General features: G+C 40.0%; 1 protein-coding gene and 1 long non-coding RNA gene across 2 annotated transcripts; one reads left to right on the top strand and one right to left on the bottom strand.

The window, feature by feature from the left end:
* Window positions 1–5395: 5395 nt before the first annotated feature.
* LOC141506119 (uncharacterized) lies at window positions 5396–7810 on the bottom strand. Its single transcript, XR_012473772.1, has 3 exons — window positions 7691–7810; window positions 6879–7013; window positions 5396–6449 (listed from the first exon to the last, which is right to left on the bottom strand). It is a non-coding gene; the product is annotated as an uncharacterized LOC141506119 (long non-coding RNA).
* Window positions 7811–7864: 54 nt separating this feature from the next.
* Window positions 7865–20146, top strand: GM2A (ganglioside GM2 activator). The gene is made up of 4 exons (XM_074212581.1): window positions 7865–8021; window positions 13494–13646; window positions 18056–18241; window positions 18909–20146. Exons 1-4 carry the CDS (start codon window positions 7932–7934, stop codon window positions 19062–19064), a joined length of 585 nt encoding a protein of 194 aa, XP_074068682.1. The 5' UTR covers window positions 7865–7931; the 3' UTR covers window positions 19065–20146.
* The last annotated feature ends 1014 nt before the right edge of the window (window positions 20147–21160 follow it).

The raw sequence follows: 21160 nt of genomic DNA, 5'->3' as shown, positions 1-21160 counted from the left end.
CACATTCCTCCTCAGGCAGCTAAAAATAAAATCCTGTCCCTGAAGTGTGAGACACAATCAGGCTCGACAACCTAACTGACCCCTTGGGATCTCCTCCCCTTTAGGAGAATGGGCATTTGGCCAGTTTCTTTCAGCCCTAGTCCCTCTACCCTGTCCAAGCTGAACAAACTCCTTTCTCTGGGGAATGGGAGCAGGCATCTGACTGTTCTTTTATCTGACCATGGCAGCCTTCCCTCCCTTCAGAGATCTCCAGTCTGAGACAGAATCACAGAATGTTAGAACTGAAAGTGCCTTTTTTAATGTAGAACACAGTGTGTCAGAACCTTCAAAATATGATGCACTGAAAGGTAGAGGATGCCTAACAAAGGTCAATAAATATAATATTTGCTTGAGTTTTGTGGTCTGATACAATGGCCTTTAAAATGGTGAGAAGAAAACTTCACCTACCCCTCATTTATCTGCCTTCAGATACCACAAGGAGAAGAGGATACAATGTAGAAATAGTGCATTGAAAACACCAATAATTCACAGAAGACAGTACCCAGGAAAAGAGGCAATGATGAAAACTATGGCCTCCAACATCCAATAGCGAATACAAAAATTATGGGCAACAAGTAGGATGACCTAGAGATCCCGGCAGAGCAAAGAAATTTGACTATATATGCATCACTGGGATTTGAAACAATGGAAAGGAAAGAGAATAAACATTTCTATAGAGCCTACTATCTCACCACACTGAGCTAAGCAATTTTATCTCATTTGCCTCTCACAATAATCTGGTGAGGCAGTTGCTATTATTATCTCCATTTAACAGTTGAATAAACTGAAGCAAATTACAGGATATGCCCAGAGTCCCATAGCTAGAGCCTGAAGTCATATTTGGATTCAGGTTTTCTTTACTGTAGTTCCTGTGCTCTATTGTAATGCTTAGCTTCCTCTAACAGGGCAATGAGACTCATGCCTAGAATAAATATCATTTTGGAAGGCTATCTTATGTTCAAAAGGAGAGAATAGATCAAAGGAGTGAGATCTAAGAACTGGGAAGGAAAAGCAAGAGTAGGGACCAAAAGAAGGAGAAACTGAAGTTGTATCATCATGAGAATAAATTACACTCAGTAACAAAAAAACAAATTGATCATTCAGCTTGGCTTAATATTAGTAGTAATGGTAGATTTCATCTGCTATAGTTTTTTGTTGGTTTTGCGTCATTTTAGTTGTGACTGACTCATCATTACCTCCAGATTTGTTTTGAGTTTCAGGTTTGTGATGTCGATTTCCAAATGTTCAAAGTTGTAGCAAGTTAGTTCGGTCAAGGTAGGCGTAATCAGGAACAGCCAGTTAGGGGGAATAGGTCATAGATAGATTGGGGTGGAGCCTTAGAACATGGAATGTCACAGTTGGAAGAAGCCTTAGAATATTGATATTGGAGTGGTTTGCCATTTCCTTCTCCAGTTCATTATACAGATAAGGAAACTAAGGCAAACAGGGTTAGTGACTTGCCCAGGGTCATCCAGTGGTAAATATAAGAGACTGTATTTGAACTCAGGTCTTCCTGACTCCAGGGCAGGTGCTCTATCCACTTTATCACTAAACTTTGTTTGACTTGTGTCAAAAGCAGAGAAGCTGATAAATTCCAAAACATAAAAGGCATGGGGGTGGTACTATTCTAGATCTGACTATAACCAGTAGAAACTGAAGTAGGAAAGATGGAAATCTCTCTGGTACCACCTCATACCTCTCAGACTGGCCAATATGACCAGAAAGAACAATGATCAATGTTGGAAGGGATGTGGAAAATCTGGGACACTAATGCATTGTTGGTGGAGCTGTGAACTCATCCAACCTTTCTGGAGAGCAATTTGGAATTACACTGGAGGGCAATAAAAATGTGCATACCCTTTGATCCAGCAATACCACTTTTGGGTCTGTACCCTGAAGAGATCATGAAAAAGGGTAAAAACATCATGTACAAAAATATTCATAGCAACTCTATTTGTGGTAGCAAAGAATTGGAAATTGAGCAAATGTTCATCAGTGGGGGAATGGCTGAACAAATTGTGATATATTTATGTTATGGAACACTGTTTTCCTATTAGAAACCAGGAGGGATGGGAATTCAGAGAAACCTGCAGGGATTTGCATGAACTGATGCTGAGCGAGATGAGCAGAACCAGAAGAACATAGTACATCATAACAGATGATCAACCTTAATGGGCTTGCTCATTTCATAAGTGCAACAATTGGGGACAATTTGGGGTTATCTGTGATGGAGAATACCATTTGTATCCAGAGAAAGAATTGTGGAGTTTGAACAAAGACCAAAGACTATTACCTTTAATTTAAAAAAACATTATTTTATTATGTAATCTTGCTATTTCTTATATTTTATTTGTTTTTTCTTAAGGATATGATTTCTCTCTCAACACATTCAATTTAGATCAATGTGTAGCATGGAAACAAAGTAAAGACTAACAGACTGCCTTCTGTGGGGGTGGGGGAGGGAAGCAAGATTTTGGGAAAAATTGCAAAATTCAAAAATAAATAAATTTATTTTAAACACTAAAAAAGAAAAAAGAAAAGATGGAAATCTTAGAAAGAAGTGATCACTTTAGGGGTTACATTTTTTTGCAAGGTAATGGAGTTATATGCCTTACCCAAGGTCACATACAGCTAGGTAATTACTAAATGTCTGAGGTTAGATTTGAATTCAGATCCTCCTGACTCCAGTGCAGTACCCACTGCACCACCTAGCTGCCCCTGGGTTTACATTTTAAAAAGTAAACACTGATACGGGATTATGTCATTTCCAATGTGTATTTGTGTGTGTGTGTGTGTGTGTGTGTGTGTGTGTGTATTCACCAAAGGTCCATCCTCTCTTTTCTCCATGTATATTCTCACTTGGTGATCTCTATTTTGAGCATCAACAAATACCTAATGCACATTTTGAACTAGATGTCCTATAGACATTTAAAACATGACATGTCTAAAACAGTACTCATTATCTTTTCTCCCAACCTACCCTATTTTTGTTAAGGATACCACCATCTTTCCATTCACCCAGGTTAGCAACCCTTGGTTATACTATTGACTCCTCCAGTTCACTCATTCGTATATTCAATCAGTTGGCAGGTCTTTTTTATTTTTTAAATTTTTACATTTTTTAACCTTATATACATGCAAAAGCAAGATTCAACATCTACTTCCAAAAGCTTGAGTTCCAAGTTCTCTCCCTTCTACCGACCCCATTCCCCACATTGAGCAAGTCTTGGTGTAGCTACTTGGTGTAGCTTAAAAACAGTGGAACTGTGAAACATATTACTACAATAATTAGATTGTAAAAGTAAACGTAATCCCCCCCTCCCCAAAGAAAGCTCATTCTTTTTTTTAAGATTTTATTTATTTTGAGTTTTATAATTTTTCCCCAATCTTACTTACGTCCCCCCACCCCCAGAAAGTTCATTCTTCAGAGAAATTGCTTCAATATTTTTTTCCCACAGTTCAACTGACAAATGTTATTTTTCTCTCTTAGCAAGTACCCTTCTCTTCAGTCACATAATTACCATCCTAATTCTTATCATTTCTTGTCTGGAAGCCTCCTAATGGACCACTCTACCTCAGGCATTGCTCTACTCCTATCCACTTGATGATACACAGCTGCCAAATGATTTTCCTGATTATGTAACAACCTTTCTGCTGTCATTCAGTCATTGTAATCATGCCTGACTCTTCATGACACACTCTGAGGTTTTCTTGGCAAGGATACTGGAATGGTTTGTCTTCTCTTGCACATTTTACAGATGATGAAACTAAGGCAAACAGGATTAAGTGACTTGCCCAGGGATACACAGCTAGTAAATGTCTGAGTGCAGATTTAAACTAAGGTCTTCCTGACTTCAAGCCTAATGCCTTATTTACTGGACCACACTGGTGTCCTCTCTCCTTCTCCTGTCCTTCCAATCTTTTTACACAAGTCCTTTTGCACACTCTTACCATACTGGTGCACAGACTGTTCCTCACATTCAAACCCCCATCTTCCACTTCTTTACCTTATCCTGGCTTTCTCTCAGCCTAGAACACCCTCCCTACTCACCTCCACCTTTTAGAATTCTTAGTTTCTTTTAAGGCTCAGTATAAGAGATAATTTCTTTGAGGATACTTTTTCTGGTCCCCCTAATCTGCTGGTGTCTTTTTTCCTAGGCTATCCTTCATCTGTATGTATCTTCTACATACCTAATTAGATAAATATTGTCTCCCCATTAGAATGTTTCTGTTTTTTTATTTGCATCCACAGAACTTAGTACAGTGCACACACACACACATACGTGTGTATGTGCATGCATATGTGTATTCTATTGTGCCTATAAAGACCATCTCTACAAGCATCTCTATACTGGCAATCAGTTAGACAGCTTCCTATTAGTTCACCTGGGAGCTAGGCTTGTTCACTTCCCAAACAAGGTACTTTAAATCAACTTTCTAGCCCACATAGTTATGGCATGGATGGCCTTAGTGGGATCATTTGGGTGACTGTTCTTCACCTTTGCCAACTGTCTGATATTTGCTTAAAGAGTTAGGAAAGTGGAAACTCATGCCTAGGGCAGAGACCTTGGGGGTGGGGATGTACTTTCGTTGCTGCTGTTTCTGAGGTAAACTGGGAGCCTCTCCTTCAGATTTTCCTTGTGCTTTGTCTGGATTTCTCTTTCACCCCCATCACTTTCTACCTTTAATTAAACTGATATATATGTATATGTATATGTATATGTATATATATATACATATACATATATGTATATATATATACATATACATATACATATACATATACATATATATATATATATATATATATATATATATATATACATATTTATATGTATATATGTATTCCCCCTCATGGACTATGCTTTCTGAAGGCAAGGATTCTACCATTTTTCATCTTTTATTTCTCAAAGTACAACAAACATCTCTGATTTCTCAAAGTACAGCAAATTCACTGCATATAGTAGGGACAATGTTTGCAGAATTGAGTATAAAATATCAGAACTGGACAGTACCTCTGGATATAAATCATAGAAAAATGGAGCTGGAAGGGCTGTTGTAGTCTGTACAATTCAGCTTTCTTATTACTAGTGAGACACAGACACTCAGAGAAAAGAATTAGTTTGTCCAAGGCAGGGCATACATTGAATATATCAAAGCTAAGAGCAGAATGCACTCTGATAAACTTCTAGTCCTAGGCCTTTACACCTCCCCCAATCATATGACTTAATACAGAGAGTTTTGTAGGAATCTCTACTGGCCAATATTCTCCATTACCTCCCACTCCCCCCCCCCCCAAAGATTTCCCTGTAACTCCTTCTTCCCCCCTCCCCCAATCATATGATTTATACAGAGTTTTGTAGGAATCTGTATTGGCCAATACATTACACAGCCTCATACCTGTTTTTCCTTGGGCTTCTCTGTACCTCCTTTCTTCCCTCCTCCCCCCAACCATATGATTTTTCAGACTGATAATTTCTTATCCTCAACTGAAATCTGGGACAAAGTCTTTGGTTATTGAGCTTGACCCTTCAATGATAAGTTGAATGGGGTCATAGTGACTACAGAATGACCTAGAGGGTAAAATCTGCTTGTTTGCAATCCTGGGCAAGAATGAAGGGGAGCCTGGTTTTTGATGGAGTCAGTTACCCTAACCTCAAACCTAGGCCTAGGTCTCCTAATAAGGCCAATTAGTTAGTGCCATTCATCATTCAATTTCCACCTATAATTCAGGTCAGGCACAATGCTCACAAAGACAAAAACAGTCTCAACCTTCAAGAATTTCACATTCTAGTATGTGAGGACAGAAATAGGGAGGTGAAAATTTGTACCAGAAAAATAAAAACAAAGTAGACACAAAAGTAATTTCTGATCGGGAGGGCAACAATAACAGGTATGATGAGAGTAGGTGAAAATTTGTACCAGAAAAATAAAAACAAAGTAGTCACAAAAGTAATTTCTGATCAGGAGGGCAACAATAACAGATATGATGAGAGTAGGATGACTATAGAACAGGGGTGGGGAACCTTTATTCTGCTAAGGGCCATTTAGATATTCATAACATCATTTGAAACCATACAAAACTATCAACTTATTTGGTCAAACATTCAATCAATTCACTCCTTTAAAACTTCTAGATATATTGAATTTTAAGTCCTGCCTGCAGTTGCCATGGCAGTACCAGAACAAATGATTCTGCAGGCTTTACTATGATTCATGGGCCATATGTTCTACATTATTGCCATAAGGAAACTAGAGATTCTAGGGGCAGGTAAAGTGGTGCAGTAAACAGAGTACTGGGCTTGGAATTAAGAAGATTCATCTTCCTGAGTTCAAATCCGGCCTCAAACATTCGCTAGCTGCGTGACCCTAGGCAAATCACATCATTCTGTTTTCCTCAGAGTCTTCATCTGTAAATGAGCAAAATACACCAGTATTGCTAAGAAAACCCCAAAATAGATCATGAAGAGTCAGACATGACTGAACAACAATTGAACAACTACAGGAATTGGGGGGGGGTGTAGATGAAAAGGGAGTACATTTCAGAAATAGGATGCAATCTACATGGATAAAGGAAGTAAAATGTTGGTACGAGGAGAGCAAGAGGTCAGTTTGTGTGTGTTAAACAGAGGGTAAAGGAGAGTATGATGAAATAAATCTGGAAAGGTAGACTAGAAGCAGGGAGGAGTAGATGGATGCAATTCTGATTGATGAGTGTTTTTTTTGATTGAGTTCCTGAGAGTCCAAATCTCCTTTTGAATGATTATCTTATCCTGGTATTTCAGAGACGATAAAGTGGATTTTTGGAACCACTCTAGTTACAATCAAAACTTGATTACCTCTTAAGATCTCAGGACAGTAAGCAAATAGCAGTCAATCATCCTGAAAAAGACTGGAAAGAGTTTGGAGCCTCCGGGAAAAGTGGTCTATGTAAATTATTTTCTTCCTCAGACTCAGGACATCCAACCTCATTCCTGAGAAAACAAGCATCAGGGCAATATCTAGGAGATAGGTCAGAGCTTAAATTGTCTACCCCATCCCATGCAGTTTCATGATCTTGGACAACTGGTAGATCAAAGGATTTAAGACCAGAAGAGAATTTTACAATCTATTTCCCCCTCCCCCACCCTGCCTCATTTTGTAGATGAGGAATTCAAGATCTGGAGAAGTAGCAAAACCAGTGTTCTTCCCTCTAAAACACAACTTTTCTGGACTTTGGTTACTGTCTACCCAAAGTGAGGAACTGGTCGGTCTGAGAGGTCCATTTCTAGCTCCAGGTCCGTGATCCTATTAAACCCTACCTTTTTGGTCCTAGAGAACAGAACTGGGACTATAGCAGGCAAAGACTGCAGAGAGACAAACTCAAAGTAAAATAGTTGTTAATAAGAGTTATCTAAAAGTGAAATGAGCTGTCTCAAAACAGAATAAGTTCTGCCATGTACTAATCAAGGGACAGAGGACAAGACACCTCTCGAAAAAAAAATTTCCTGATCTGTAAAGTAAGGGAGAAAAATGGTAGGGGCCGACCCACCTAGGACTAGCTATGAGGGTCAAAAGAGATAGATAATGATGAAAATCGCTCCTTCCCCTCCCAGACCCGGTGGTCCTCCAGTCTCGGACTGGGCCCCCAAACAGAAAAGTTGCCGCTTACAATCTCTCCATTGCTCCGGCTCGCGCCAGGCACCCCAGCCGGGGGTGACCTCAGTTTCTGAGTCAGAGAGAGGGGTGGAGCTGGCAGGACGCAAGCCTAGATGCGAGCAGCCCCATGCCAGGGAGGGCAGCAATCTGGTAGGGGGAGGCGTGGCGTCGGGCGGTGCGAACATTTGCCCGCCCCCTCCAACCTTAAAGGCGCATCCCCGAACGCGGCTACCTGCAACTGACTGTCAGACACCATGAAGTCCCTGGCTCTAGGTGTGCTCTTATTGTGCCTGTCTCTGCTGTGGCCTACTCCCGCCGAAGGGGGGTCGTCCGGCTTCCACAAGGTGAGTGTAGCCGAACGTGGGGGTGCCCCGTTCTTATTTCACTCCTGCGACACGGGCTTGCTTCTCGTCTCCCCCCACCTCCGCCCCCCCCCAATGAATTATGAGGCAAAGATCTCTAACAGTGGGGGGCGTGTGGAGGGAACCTGGCGGGCCGCCCCCAGGAATGATTGAAAGATGGTCTAGGTAGAAATAGAATTCCCCCCCTCCAGCGCCTTCACACAGCCTTACCCCCTGCTCCGGCACAGGTTTACCCCCTGGATCAAAGGATTCTAGCCTTTCCTAGAAAGGGACCTCTCCCAGGTGGTTCGCTTCAGCGCTCTCATTTAATAGTCCGGACTGTTGACTTGGTTCACATCACTTCAACTGTCTGAACATGCATTTTCCTTGATCAGTGAACCCGGAGTCTTGGAAGATGATCACTGAGACCCTACCAACTCCTATCAGAAGTGCCTAGGACCACACAGAGGGAAAAGGGGCAGCTTCAGGTCAAGTTTGCTGTTCTTGGTTCCTAGACCAAGAGTATACTTTTAGCCTAAGCTGGGCCAAAATTATAGGCGTACACAGAAGGAGCTAGGGATTTGTATAAGCTCAAAAGCTTGGTTTTGGGATTCCAGTTCTTTCAAGGAAAACCAACATGAATGCTTTTTCTTTCTTGGTGGACTCGGAAAGCCACAACTACATGAAACATAAAGGGAAGGGCAGCAGAAATGCAGGCCCAGACAGTTCCCCATTTCTAGGAGAGAGCAGCGGCTTCTCTTTCTCTTACTTCCTAGAACTACTCCCCCACCCTTATACAATCCTCTGCTTCTGATCACAGAATGAAGAATCTTAGATCATAGAATATTAAAACTGAGGGAAGTTTTAAATCATCTATCTCAACCCCTCTTTCTTTAGAGAAGGGGAAACTGAAGTAGAGAGAAGGGTAAATGACTTATCCAAGGTGAGTCCCATAGCAGAGGCCATTCCCCTCCCCCACCATACTATGCTGTGAATAGCAGGATTTTTCAATTTTGGTAAGAATAAAAGACAAGGTTCTGCTCTGAAACACTTAATTTCACTATCAGATTGTCTGGTAGTCACTAACAAGTCCTTTAACCTTTCTAAGATTATTAAATCTTTAAAAGTCAGTATAGCCCATGTACTTTTTAGATTTTTTTAGTACAAGGAGTGCCGAGTCCCTGGATGATGCCCAGGACTAGTACCCTGAAGTTATTGGTGCCCCAATAATTCCAATCTCTTGTACTTGGTATCCTGAAGCTGTAACTAACTGATGGGGATTGGTATGGGATGAAGTTATTCATCTTTCCAGTCATGAGTTGTGGTTTTTCTTAGTCCTGAGAAACAGTGTCCTGTGATAAAAAGAAATTTGAACTTGGAATTCAGAGGTACCTGATGATTTGATTATGTAATCCTTTCTGAGCTTTAGTTTCTTTATCTGTAAAATGGGTATTAAAAAAAGTCAACCTGATACAACCTTTCTCACAAAGTCAGCATGAGGAAAAGTCTTATATAAATCTTATAGTACCACAGTAATTCCATTTAATATTTCATTCTTTTATGACTTGCCCAAGGTCATATACAACTAGTAAGTTTGTGAGACTGAATATGAACTCTGGTCCTCTTGACTCCAGGGCCAGTGGATTATCCACTGTGCCAACTAGCCCCTCCTTAATATTCTGTTCTCAAACAAACAAGGCAGGATGCTTAAGCCAAACCTGTGCAAACCAGGAAGGCAGTTTGGAGTGGTGGAAATTTTATATTGACCTTATTAGGAAGGGGTAAATCATGAAATAGTTTTGCAGAGATCTGAGGAATAATAAGAGTTGTTATTTCTCAGAATATAGTGTGTTTACTAAGGCCCAGAGAAATCCTGTGACTTACCTCATCACACAACTGGACCTCTTTGTAATAATAACAGTTGCTAATAGCATAATACTTTAAGGCTTACAAAATGTTTGCATATGATCTGTACAATAACCTTGAAGAAAAGTACATAGATACTATTGTCCGTTTTGTAGAAGAAAACTCAGTTCAGAGACAAAAGATTTTCATCCAGTTTTCTCCTTACTTCCAAGTCCAACACAATTTCCACTCTGCCATACTGCCTCTGGACTTGTGGGATTTCATTACTTATTCAAGAGGCCTGGTTCTAAAGTGTAGGATAAACAGGACAGGACTGGAGTCTTCTACTGCCCGAGACAGAGAACTCCTATAAAGAAAATATAAAACCATAAAAATCGCATATAAAATCATACTATATTTGCTTTCCTGGGTATCTGGCCTCTAGGTGACTCTTTATCTTGTGCTTCTGAGATCATCAAGTGGAGCCTGGGGGGAAGGAAGGAAGAAGGCTTTAATTGGAGAGAAGCCCTGGGGAAGAGGCTCTCCTATAGGAGAGTTGAATACTTCCATAAAATCTGAGTTCTAATCCTTATTTCCACCACTAACTCACTCACTGCAGGATGTTGGCCAAGTCATTCTCATTTAGGGACCGAAGGAAGTAAGTAGTCTGACACAACCCTGAGTAGGAAGCCCTTCTGCCACACTCCTGATAAATGTTCATTTTCACTTCTGGAATACCTTCCTTGATGAGGAACTTATTCTGTTTTGAGACAGCTCATTTCACTTTTAGATAACTCTTATTAACAACTATTTTATTTTGAGTTTGTCTCTCTGCAGTCTTTGCCTGCTATAGTCCCAGTTCTGTTCTCTAGGACCAAAAAGGTAGGGTTTAATAGGATCACGGACCTGGAGCTAGAAATGGACCTCTCAGACCGACCAGTTCCTCACTCCAGAGACACTGCTTTTTTCTACTGTATAAGCTAAATCCTGTTCTTTTTCTCATGACAATCTTTAAAATATTTTAAGGTTCACATACGTTTTCTTACTTGGGCAGCCAGTTATTGCTATGGCTGAATTTAGGGTCAAAAAGATTTGAGTTCAAGTTCAGTCATAGGTTATATTATTCTATTTTGGTCATGTTGACTCTTCTTGACTCCTTTTGGGGGTTTCTTGGCAAAGATACTGGAGGGGTTTGCCATTCCTTCTCTAGCTCGTTTTTACAGAAAGAAGAAACTAAGGGTTAAGTGACTTGCCCAAGATCATATAGCTAGAAGGCCAGGTCTGAACTCAGGAAAATGAGTCTTTTTTTTTTAAGGTTTTTGCAAGGCAAATGGGGTTAAGTAGCTTGCCCAAGGCGACACAGCTAGGTAATTTTTAAGTGTCTGAGACCGGATTTGAACTCAGGTACTCCTGACTCCAGGGCCGGTGCTTTATCCACTGTGCCACCTAGCCACCCCAGATGGGTCTTCTTAATTCCAGGACTAATGCATCTATCCACTGTACCCAGCTGCCCCTTCCTGGCTATATGACCCTGGGAAAATCATTTTAACTTCTGCATCCTTCAGTTTCCTCAATGCAAAATAGGTATAAATATAGTACCTTCCTTATAGTGTTGTTGTGGAGATTAAAAGATTAAATTATTTGTAAAGAGCTTAGCACATTGTCCACTATATAGTAGAAGTTCCAACTAGTAAATGTCTGAGGCTGGATTCGAACTCAGAGAAAATGTTTTTCCCAGACTCCAGTCCTATCACTATTCCACTGTTAGTGATTTTTTTTAGTTTTTTTCTCTTCCTTTCTTCCTTTCTTCCTTTCTTCCTTTCTTCCTTTCTTCCTTTCTTCCTTTCTTCCTTTCTTTCTTTCTTTCTTTCTTTCTTTCTTTCTTTCTTTCTTTCTTTCTTTCTTTCTTTCTTTTTGCAAGGCAATGGGGTTAAGTGGTTTGTCCATGGCCACACAGCTAGGTAATTATTAAGTGTCTGAGGTCAGATTTGAACTCAGGTACTCCTGACTCCAGGGCTGGTGTTCTATCCACTGTGCCACCTAGCTGCCACTGATTCTTTTTATAATGCATGTTTTCATGCTGTTATGTTTAATTTGTGTATATCCCTAATTAGACTAAATTCTGAGAATAGCGCAGTTACAGTTCCTAAGATAGAGTTTATGCTCAGTAATGTAGAAAGCCCCTATTTTTCTAAATCAGTATTTGCTATCTATTAAAACCTAGTATCTCTAAAACCCTCCCAATTGATTACATGATAGTTTTTTTGCCCATTCTTCACTAAGCCATTTCTGCCTTTATTCTTTTTTTTTAAGGTTTTTGCAAGGCAAACAGGGCTAAGTGGCTTGCCCAAAGCCACACAGCTAGTTAATTGTTAAGTGTCTGAGGTCGGATTTGAACTGAGGTGCTCCTGACTCCCAGGGCTGGTGCTCTATCCACTTCACCACCTAGCTGCCTGTTCTGCCCGTATTCTAAGGCAAGCTCAGGAAATACAAAGAGCTATAAGATAGACCCTACCCTTAATCTCTAGTAAGATTAATTTGTTTCTCTGGGCCTCATTTTCCTTCTCTGTTGGAATTTCTAAGACCTTTTTTCAGGCCTTACATTCTATGCTATAATTAAGGTATCTAAGTATGAAAGAAAAAATATAAATACTAATACTACCTCTGACATTTTATGCTTGTCTTTTGGAAAGCCCTTTTGAGTTTGAAAGAAAAGGTCGTCTAATAGTTTTTACCTTCTGCCCTCCAGGTGATTTGTGCAATATTTAAAGAGATTTTTGAACTTTGACAAAAAATAATTTTCTTAGGGAAATGATTAAGGATAGTTCTCAAACCTTTATAAAATAACTTTTCTTTATGTTATTACCTCCCCACCCACTGATACTGCTTGATGCTTCCATCCATACTTCTCCATAGACCTCTGGAAATCTTGTTTATTCTGGGAATGGGGAGTGGTCAAGGAGGCTTTTGGAAAGGGCTAAACCCAAACTGAATTGTCATACATTAGCTTTTTCTTAGTCTAGGAGCTATCCTATGGATTCTAGAAAATGACTTTTAGGGCAAAGATATATTATTTCTTATTTCCATATGATTCAAAGAGGACCAAAATGATGCTATGTTAGTGTCAAGTTACACTATGTTCAACTGACTGATCAAAACAATATGAGCTTGGAATGGTCTTCCACAGTTTGGTCATAAATAGTTTGTATGAACATTTGTGGTGGATTTTTAAAATTGGCACAACTGTGGTGCTATAACTACTTTGCTTCATTGGCAATAAGAAAGACTTCTTAGGGGAAAGAGAAATTAAGTTATTCCTTGAAGAATAGATAGACAGAGGATTAGTGGAGGAACCACCTGAGCAACCATGGAAATAAAGCCAGCATGCTCAGAGAAGAAAGTTTAGCTTTACTGTTGCAGAGAGTTTATATCTGAGAGATGAAAAATCTTATTTGTGGGTAACGGAAAAGAAATAGATCATAAAAGGTTTTGAATGTTAGAACTTGACTTCAGAAGTGATTGGTTAGTTGAAAATGACTAGTTGGAAGTGCTATGCAAAAAAAACAAAACTGAGTTTGTTATATAATTTTCTTGCTTTATTTCCTGTCCAATGCTTTAACCATTTCTCAGGTCAGTAATTTTTCATGGGAAAACTGTGATGATGGGCATGACCCAGTAGTGATCACCAGCCTGGAGGTAGAACCAGTTCCTATCACCATCCCTGGAAAAGTAACCATTGCCATGGAGACAAAGACCAGTGTTCCTCTCACTTCTCCATTGAAGGTAAACCCTGGGAGTGGGGTGGGGCAAAAGGCTATCACCAGAATTGGGAATTAGGGACACTTGACAAATAGAAGCTTACAGGGAAGTCCTAGGGGAATTAGAGACCCAAGAAGGACCTTAGTCAAATCACCTCCTGTACTCAGATTCAGTATTTCATTTCATCCTCCTGACAACTCAGGGGAGACAGGCAGCAGGACAGAGATTATTATCCCCATTTTATAGGACTACAGGATGGGGCAGGAAGAGTGCTAGACTTGGTAGCTGGAAAACTTGAGTTTGAATCCTGTCTCTGACACTTTTAGTATTATGTTTAACTTTAGGCAGGTCACTTAACTATCTGGCTCAGTTTCTTTTTTCTCAAAAACGGAAACAGTAACAACATCTACATCCTTTGGTGATTGTGAGAATCAAATGAGATATTTATAAAGTACTCTATAAACTTTTACATGATATATAAATGTTATTGTTGTTTTTTATAAGGAGATTCATGGTTCAGTAGAGAAAGCCCCTGTATGTAGTCAGAAGATCTGAGTTAAAAATCATGCCACAGATACTTCATGCCTTTGTTATTTTGGGCAACTCTTTTAATTTAGATGTCTTGAGGGTAGATATGAGCTAAGAACCCAGGCAAGATTTTAGCCTGTCTGAGAACTGGACTTGTCTACTTTGACTCATTGATCCACTCCCTAGTGAGCATTTAACTTCATCTAAATTGTAGTTCTTAGACTTGACTTCCCTGGTTTTCTCATCTCTAGTAATTTCTGAATTATAGATTACAATTAGGGGTACATTTTATTGGGAATATTCAGAGGTCAGACATTCCTGCCAGACCAGAGGCTAGGATGTCATTTTATTGAAAGGGCTTGAGACATAAGTGAGTGACTACTCTGTCATCATCTTGGGACATAATTTCTCTCAAGTTTATTTTCATCAACTAAAAATAATAATAACATTTTACTTCATGCTTTAAGGCTTGCAAAGCACATTCCTCTGATTCTGTGATGTAAGAAGTATAGGTATTATCATATTTTAACATATAGGAAAGATTATATAGCTTGCTTATAGTTATCATATTGCTAGTAAATTCAGAAGTGAGGTTTGAATCCTGGTTTCCTGACTTTGGGTTCTATACTCATCATTATGGAGCACTTCAGTAACAAATCTTGTTTAGAATGGGAGGAGCATAAAAGAAGACAACACTATCCTTTATCCTAACGGAGTTTATAGTCTAGCTAGTAAGACTGGCTATTTGCAAGATGTGCTAGCTAGCTGAAGCCAGAAAGAAGCTTGGATTCTAGTTCTAGGCCTGTCTCTACTTTAGTGTCTTTGACCCTCTTGGCAAAGTTTCCTCACCTACAAAAAATATCGGTTTTGGATTAGAGAGTCTTCCTTCTAGCTTCTATCATTGATTAGCTATGGTTTCTATATGGGAACTTGAAAGAAAGCAAGATTGTATGGCTCTTAGTCCATTCTTAGGGAAGAGAGGAACCAATTTTTATAACTACTGAGTTCTAAAAAAATAAACATAATTTGTTTCCTTTCATCTTTATATTAGTTATTTCCCATTACACATATTCCTTTGTGGAAAAAAAATTAAGCAAAAATATCTGATACAGAAGCCATATCTGACAACTTAATTCTATTTTATGTTTAGTCACACCTCCCAGCTCTCCCACTTTTGAGGGAGCATATATAGTTCAATATTTCTTTCATATATTCTCATTGTATATCACAGTTTTTTTCCAGTTACTTCCCAACGGATGAGTACTTCCTTTCTCTACCCCCCCCGCCTTGTTTCTGTCTTTCCTTGAGTATTTCTGGTAGTGGGTTTGCTAAATCAAAGAGTATATATAATTTGATCACTTCTTGCATTGATATCCAGAATAAATGAACCACTTTAAAACTTCATCAGCAATGTATTGGTATGCTGATTTTTCCTGTTTTTCTTCCAAAATTGGCTATTTCCAGCTCTGTCATCTTTCCTAAAAGATGTACTTAAGGTAGAATCTTCTTTTTCAGAGTCACATGGTAGAATAGAAACCATGGGATTTAGGATCAGAAGTCTTATAAATGATAGTGCTATCACTTAGTTGTATGACCTTGGGCACTCTAGTTGTGATTGAGAACACGATAAGGTTAAAAGAAAGCTTGACTTGAAGTCAAGAAGGTCCAGATTAAGATTCATTATACAAGAGACCATATACAATGGCACAACTGCCATCTGACAGATTGTAAACCTAAATAAAGTCATTACAGATGTCAGTGATGATTAAATCACAAACTCTTTAATCCTGTTTCATTATCAGTTTTTTTTGATAGGTGAGCTAAATTTGGACTTATATGAGGAAAATGTTTTGTTAAGTGCTGGAGAAATGTGAGCTATTCTTGTGACTGGGATCATAGAATTTAGAACTAGAAGGATCCTAAATCATTTCTTTCCAACCTCCTTTTACAGATGGAGAAACTGAAGCCAAGAAAGGGGAAATAACTTAGCCAAAGTCACATAGATGGTAAATAGCAGAGTTGGGGTTCAAACTCAGACAGGCCCTCTGATTTCAAAAACCTACATTGGCAGAGAAACTTAAGGACCAGGGAACAACACTGCTTTTTCACAGAATCTAGGACATGATGCTTGTTTGAATGAATTTGTGTTATTATGTGGTGTCAGCTGTGGCATGGCTCTGGCAGTTCCTCTTACCATTAGTCCTATTCAGTATAGACTCTAGAATGCAGTGGTGATTTTTGAGGGTCACTGGGGAGTAGGATTGAAGAGAACAACTGAACTCAGAAGGAAGCAAGGTAGTTAGACAAACAGTAGGGTAGTTAGACAAAAGAAAGTTAGTTATTCATTCAAGAATTAAGAAGTCATAAGTGAGTGTCTTTTGAAAAGTCAGGATTACATCTGGTCATCCCAGTTAGTAACCAGTGCCATGGCTAGCAGGCTACCTAATTATTTTTTTAAAGCTGAGTTCAAGTCCATTGTTAGCCATTATAATATAGAAGACTTCTCATCATAAGAGAGTTTCCTTTATTTTTTATCAAAGGAGATATATTATTTATAATAGTAATTGGCACACAGTAGGCACTATGTAAGTGTTTGCTGCTATTCTTGCTATTACTGTAATTTTATGACTATTATTTCCAAGTATGCCATTGTCCCCATTCTATTTGGTGGTGTCAAAGCAGATCTAATTAATTCTTCATATGCTAAAGATAGGATTCAAATTCTCTCTTAAGTTTGTTTTCCAGGCTAACTATCTCCTGTTCCTTTAAAGAGTTCTTTTTGTGGGGTAATTTCAAGTTTCCTTGCCCACCCTCTTGGTCACCCTCTTTTGCGCTCCAGAGAGCGGATGTCTCATAAAATGTGGCAACTAGAAGAGACACAATAAATGCAAATAGGATCTGATTAGTATAGAGGGTAACTGTGCATGTATATTCATAGCTTTTCATCTAGAAAAACATGTTTTTAGTTATTGAATCTAAAATTGTGCTATGCAAATCTCAAAGATTTTATATTATTAAATTTTGCTTAGTAGATTCTGACTGCAGATGTTTAGTAAATGTTTTGACCTTGGGACAGTCATTTAACTGCTGACTACCTCAGTTTCCTCAACTTAAACTAGTTAAGGAGTTAAATGGAAAATATGTTTGCTCAGAGTTTTGTGCTCAAATCACATTTGTATTTGTGGAAAGAACCCTAGTCTCAGAGACAGGAGAATTGGTTTCCATTCTTAGATCTTCATACTGTGTAACCTTAGACAAGTCTTTAAACCTTTGGTCCTTCTGTTTCATTCATGTTTGTCCTTATTCTTTTTTTTCTTTTTTTTTTTAGGTTTTTTTGCAAGGCAAACGGGGTTAAGTGGCTTGCCCAAGGTCACACAGCTAGGTAATTAGTAAGTGTCTGAGACCGGATTTGAACTCAGGTACTCCTGACTCCAGGGCCGGTGCTTTATCCACTGCGCCACCTAGCCACCCCGTTTGTCTTTATTCTTGAAGAAGATCATGATATCAGGGAGGTGATGCCATGACAAGCCTATGAATTGGATTTTAGTGAGGGGATTCTATGCTAAGTTACTAGCTTCACTTTCTCCTCCAGAGCCATCTGGGTCTAGTGGTCAGATCTGAATCAGGATGACTAGAGATGACCCTGGATTTGAGGCACTCAGGGTTAAGTGATTTGCCCATGGTCACACAACTAGTAAGTGTCTGAGGTTGGATTCAAATTCCTGTCTTCCTGACTCCAAGACCAATGCTCTATCCACTGTGCTACCTATCTACCTTCATGTTTCATTATCTGTAAACTGAAGATAAGATACCTGCCCCTCTAAAGTTATTGTGAGGACAAGTAGTTAAGTTCTATCTACTTCTAGGTCCTACTTCCTCATGGACTATATCTTTTCCCTTAAAAGGCAGTGGTAACTTTGGAGAAAGAAATGACTCCTGGGTTTTGGTTGCAAATCCCTTGTATTAAAAAGATTGGAAGCTGCACCTACAAAGATATATGTGAGACCATTGACTCCTTCATTCCACCTGGGACACCCTGCCCTGAGCCTCTCCATACCTATGGCCTGCCCTGTCACTGTCCCTTTAAGAAGGTAAGACCTTGGGAATATTGGGTGAGAAGGGAGTGTTGGTGATCCTCCGGTGTGGGTCATTCTTGGTCCTCTCTCTTCTACCACTTGTGAGTGTCTAACTGATATGACTTAACTCAGCTGTCCTGGGGACCACCTGTGACCCTGTGGGAATTCAAGAACTGCTAGAGAAACTAAGGAGTTTCTTTTAAATTGTTCTGTCCTGATTTGGGAGGAGACATGGGCCCCAGGTGCAAACAGTGCTACAGGAAAGGAGGATGGTGGGTGAGAACTTGAGCATGGCTGGTACTATGGGAAAAGCTTAAAAGAGTTCTCCCATTTAGGACCTATTGACTTAAGGGCCAGTGAGTTGTTCTGAAAGCTACTAATTGCTACTATATTTTTTTCTGGGCCCTTAATCAGAGAAGGCGATCATGGGAACTTGAGAAAAAGGGAAGTCTAGAAAAAGTGGACAAAATGTTGTGGCTAAGGAAGTGGACCACCATTGACATGAAACCTTTAAGTACCTCTGGTTGTATGCACATGTTAACATTACAGAGAGATATTTTCCATGCCTGCCTTATCCTGCCTGGGGAATTGGGAAGAGTCTATTGTAGCTTTCAGAGGGAGAGACCCCAGCTAGAAAACTGTTCTCCCTGACTTGAGAATGACTTCATCCATCTCTCCACAGGGTACCTACTCCTTGCCCAAGAGCGGTTTCCAAGTACCTGCCATACAGCTTCCACCTTCTCTCAGCAGTGGCAACTACCGTGCTCAGACCATCCTAAGCCAGGGCCATACACATCTGGGTTGTTTCAAAATCAATGTCTCTCTTGCAGAGAAATAAGAGACTGATCCATGCCTGGAATGAGTGGCCAGCAAAGTTGACCTGCCTTCCCAGTTCCCCATCCCTCCCCACCCCACTTCTTGGAGAATGGTTTTGCTCCCAGCCACCAATTGTCTGCAGCCTCACCCACTCTAACCAGGGATCCAAAATTCAGCTTTAACTACTTGAGTTGGCTCTCCTGGTTTTCTTCATTCCTAGAACAGCTACCTCTTTGTTTTTTTGTCTTCCTACTTATCCCAGCCCTCTCCCTCTTCTTCCCCAGGCCTAGAGTCTCTGAGCAGCTAAGTGAAGAACTCCCAGACCTCTTCTCCCATGGGGAAACTCATTCAGAGGACTGGCCTATTTTTTTTTTTTAGTATCAAAAAGAACCTTCCTGATAGCATTATTTCTCCATTTAACTTAGGATCTTTAAAAGTAGTGAACTAATGTTTTAAAAAAAATAATGGCTAACGTTTACATAGTTTGCAAGGACCTTTACAATGTATTTTCTCATTTTATTGATCTTCCTCAAACTTACCCCAGTTTTCCCAGCAGTGTCCCTTGTATTTTCCCTACCCTCTTTGGGGGGGCTGGGGGGAAGGACTTCTGATGGAGTGAATCTATTCTCATGCTTTCTGGAAAAGCAGTGGCCAACATTAAGTTCACAAAGTAGATCCTCAGACCCCTTCTGGCGGGGGTGGGGGGTGGGGGCTGGATTCCCAGGGCTTCAGTCTTCCTGGACAGCAACCCCAGCTCATTTTGAAAGTGCCTGAATTGGCAATCCAGTGACGACATCCTGGTAGCAAGTGACCTGGGAGGACCTAGGTTTTCTGCAGGAACCAAACCCTCTCCTAGCCCACTATGCTCTGAGGTATGTGTCAGAGATATATCTTTTCTGAGAACATTTGCCAAAGCTCCCAAGCTAAGGAGGCAAGCCAGCCCCCAGGTCTATCAATACTCACTTGTAAGGGGTAGGGATGTGGATGGGGGTGGGGGAAACCTGAATCCTGAGGTGGATGGATCAGTGGTGATCCCAAAGGGTTCACAGTAAACTAAAACTGGACTAAAAATAAATCTATATTTACTGTTCTATAATAAGTTTGTTGTTGTATTTGTCAATATGCTTTTCTTACCAGTTAAAGTTATTTTAGCTTTGGGTTTGGTTTTGATCCTCTAAGAATTCTGGATAACTTTTTTCCTTGGGCCCCACTCCTAGTATAATCCCAACTACACAGTCCTAGTCCTGTTTTCTCCCAATGGTTTGGGTGTGCCAGGGGAAAGGAGGACCTTCTGGCTTCAAGGACCTAACCCCTCATTGCTCAGCAAGAGTCACTGCTGTCCCTGAAGTCATGCTAGTCCCTCTGTAAACATGGTACTGTATTAGTCACTTCAGCTATTTTACTTTAATCTTTCTAAGATGGCCATGTTCCCATTGGGTCTCCCTTTGTCAGCTCCTCCTTTTTCTCACCCCAGTTTTCCTTTAAAGATTTTTAAAATTTATTTCTCCTGCTTTTATCTGGTTATATATTCCCCTCTTTTTTGTCTTCTTCAGTTTCCATTTTTTACACCCCTTTCAAAAAAAAGGGTTTCTCAGCCTCTCATTATTCATTTTCTCTTTCTCTTTATTCATTATCTGATTCATGACCCTTATAATCTTTTCTCTGCATTGAGGAACTTCCAAGGTATCCATTCTAGGGTCTGCCCTCTAAGAGATTTCTGCCCGTGCCTTACTATCAGAACAAGGCAAATTATTGTAGATGTCAGAGTGGATCCTGTGCTAGGGTCCTTCCTCCTACTGAGCCATACCATCTCTTGCTAAACTTTTTGTTTCTACATTTGCCTAGAAATCTTTGCTTGTCTGTGCTCTCCCACCCAGTCAAATGCCAGTTTCCTCTAGGGGTTCTGTCTCCTCCTCTCCCAGCACAAGTAAACTCTAAAGACAAATCCTCCAGGGCTCATCTAGTACAAGAGCCTCCTTCACCCAAAGGAGCATCTCCAAAAAAAAGACCTTCCTTTCTGCCTCTCCTCGCTCTCTTCTCTTTCTGAAACCAGAGGTCATCTTCCCCATAAGGCTAGCCTTATATTTGAACCCAGCACATCATTATGTCCCTGTTCTA

The sequence above is a fragment of the Macrotis lagotis genome, chromosome 1 (genome assembly GCF_037893015.1).
Source record: "Macrotis lagotis isolate mMagLag1 chromosome 1, bilby.v1.9.chrom.fasta, whole genome shotgun sequence".
Taxonomy (NCBI): Eukaryota; Metazoa; Chordata; class Mammalia; order Peramelemorphia; family Peramelidae; genus Macrotis; species Macrotis lagotis.
The sequence above is the reverse complement of the archived record's forward strand: the minus strand, read 5'-3'. Positions and strand labels throughout refer to the sequence as shown.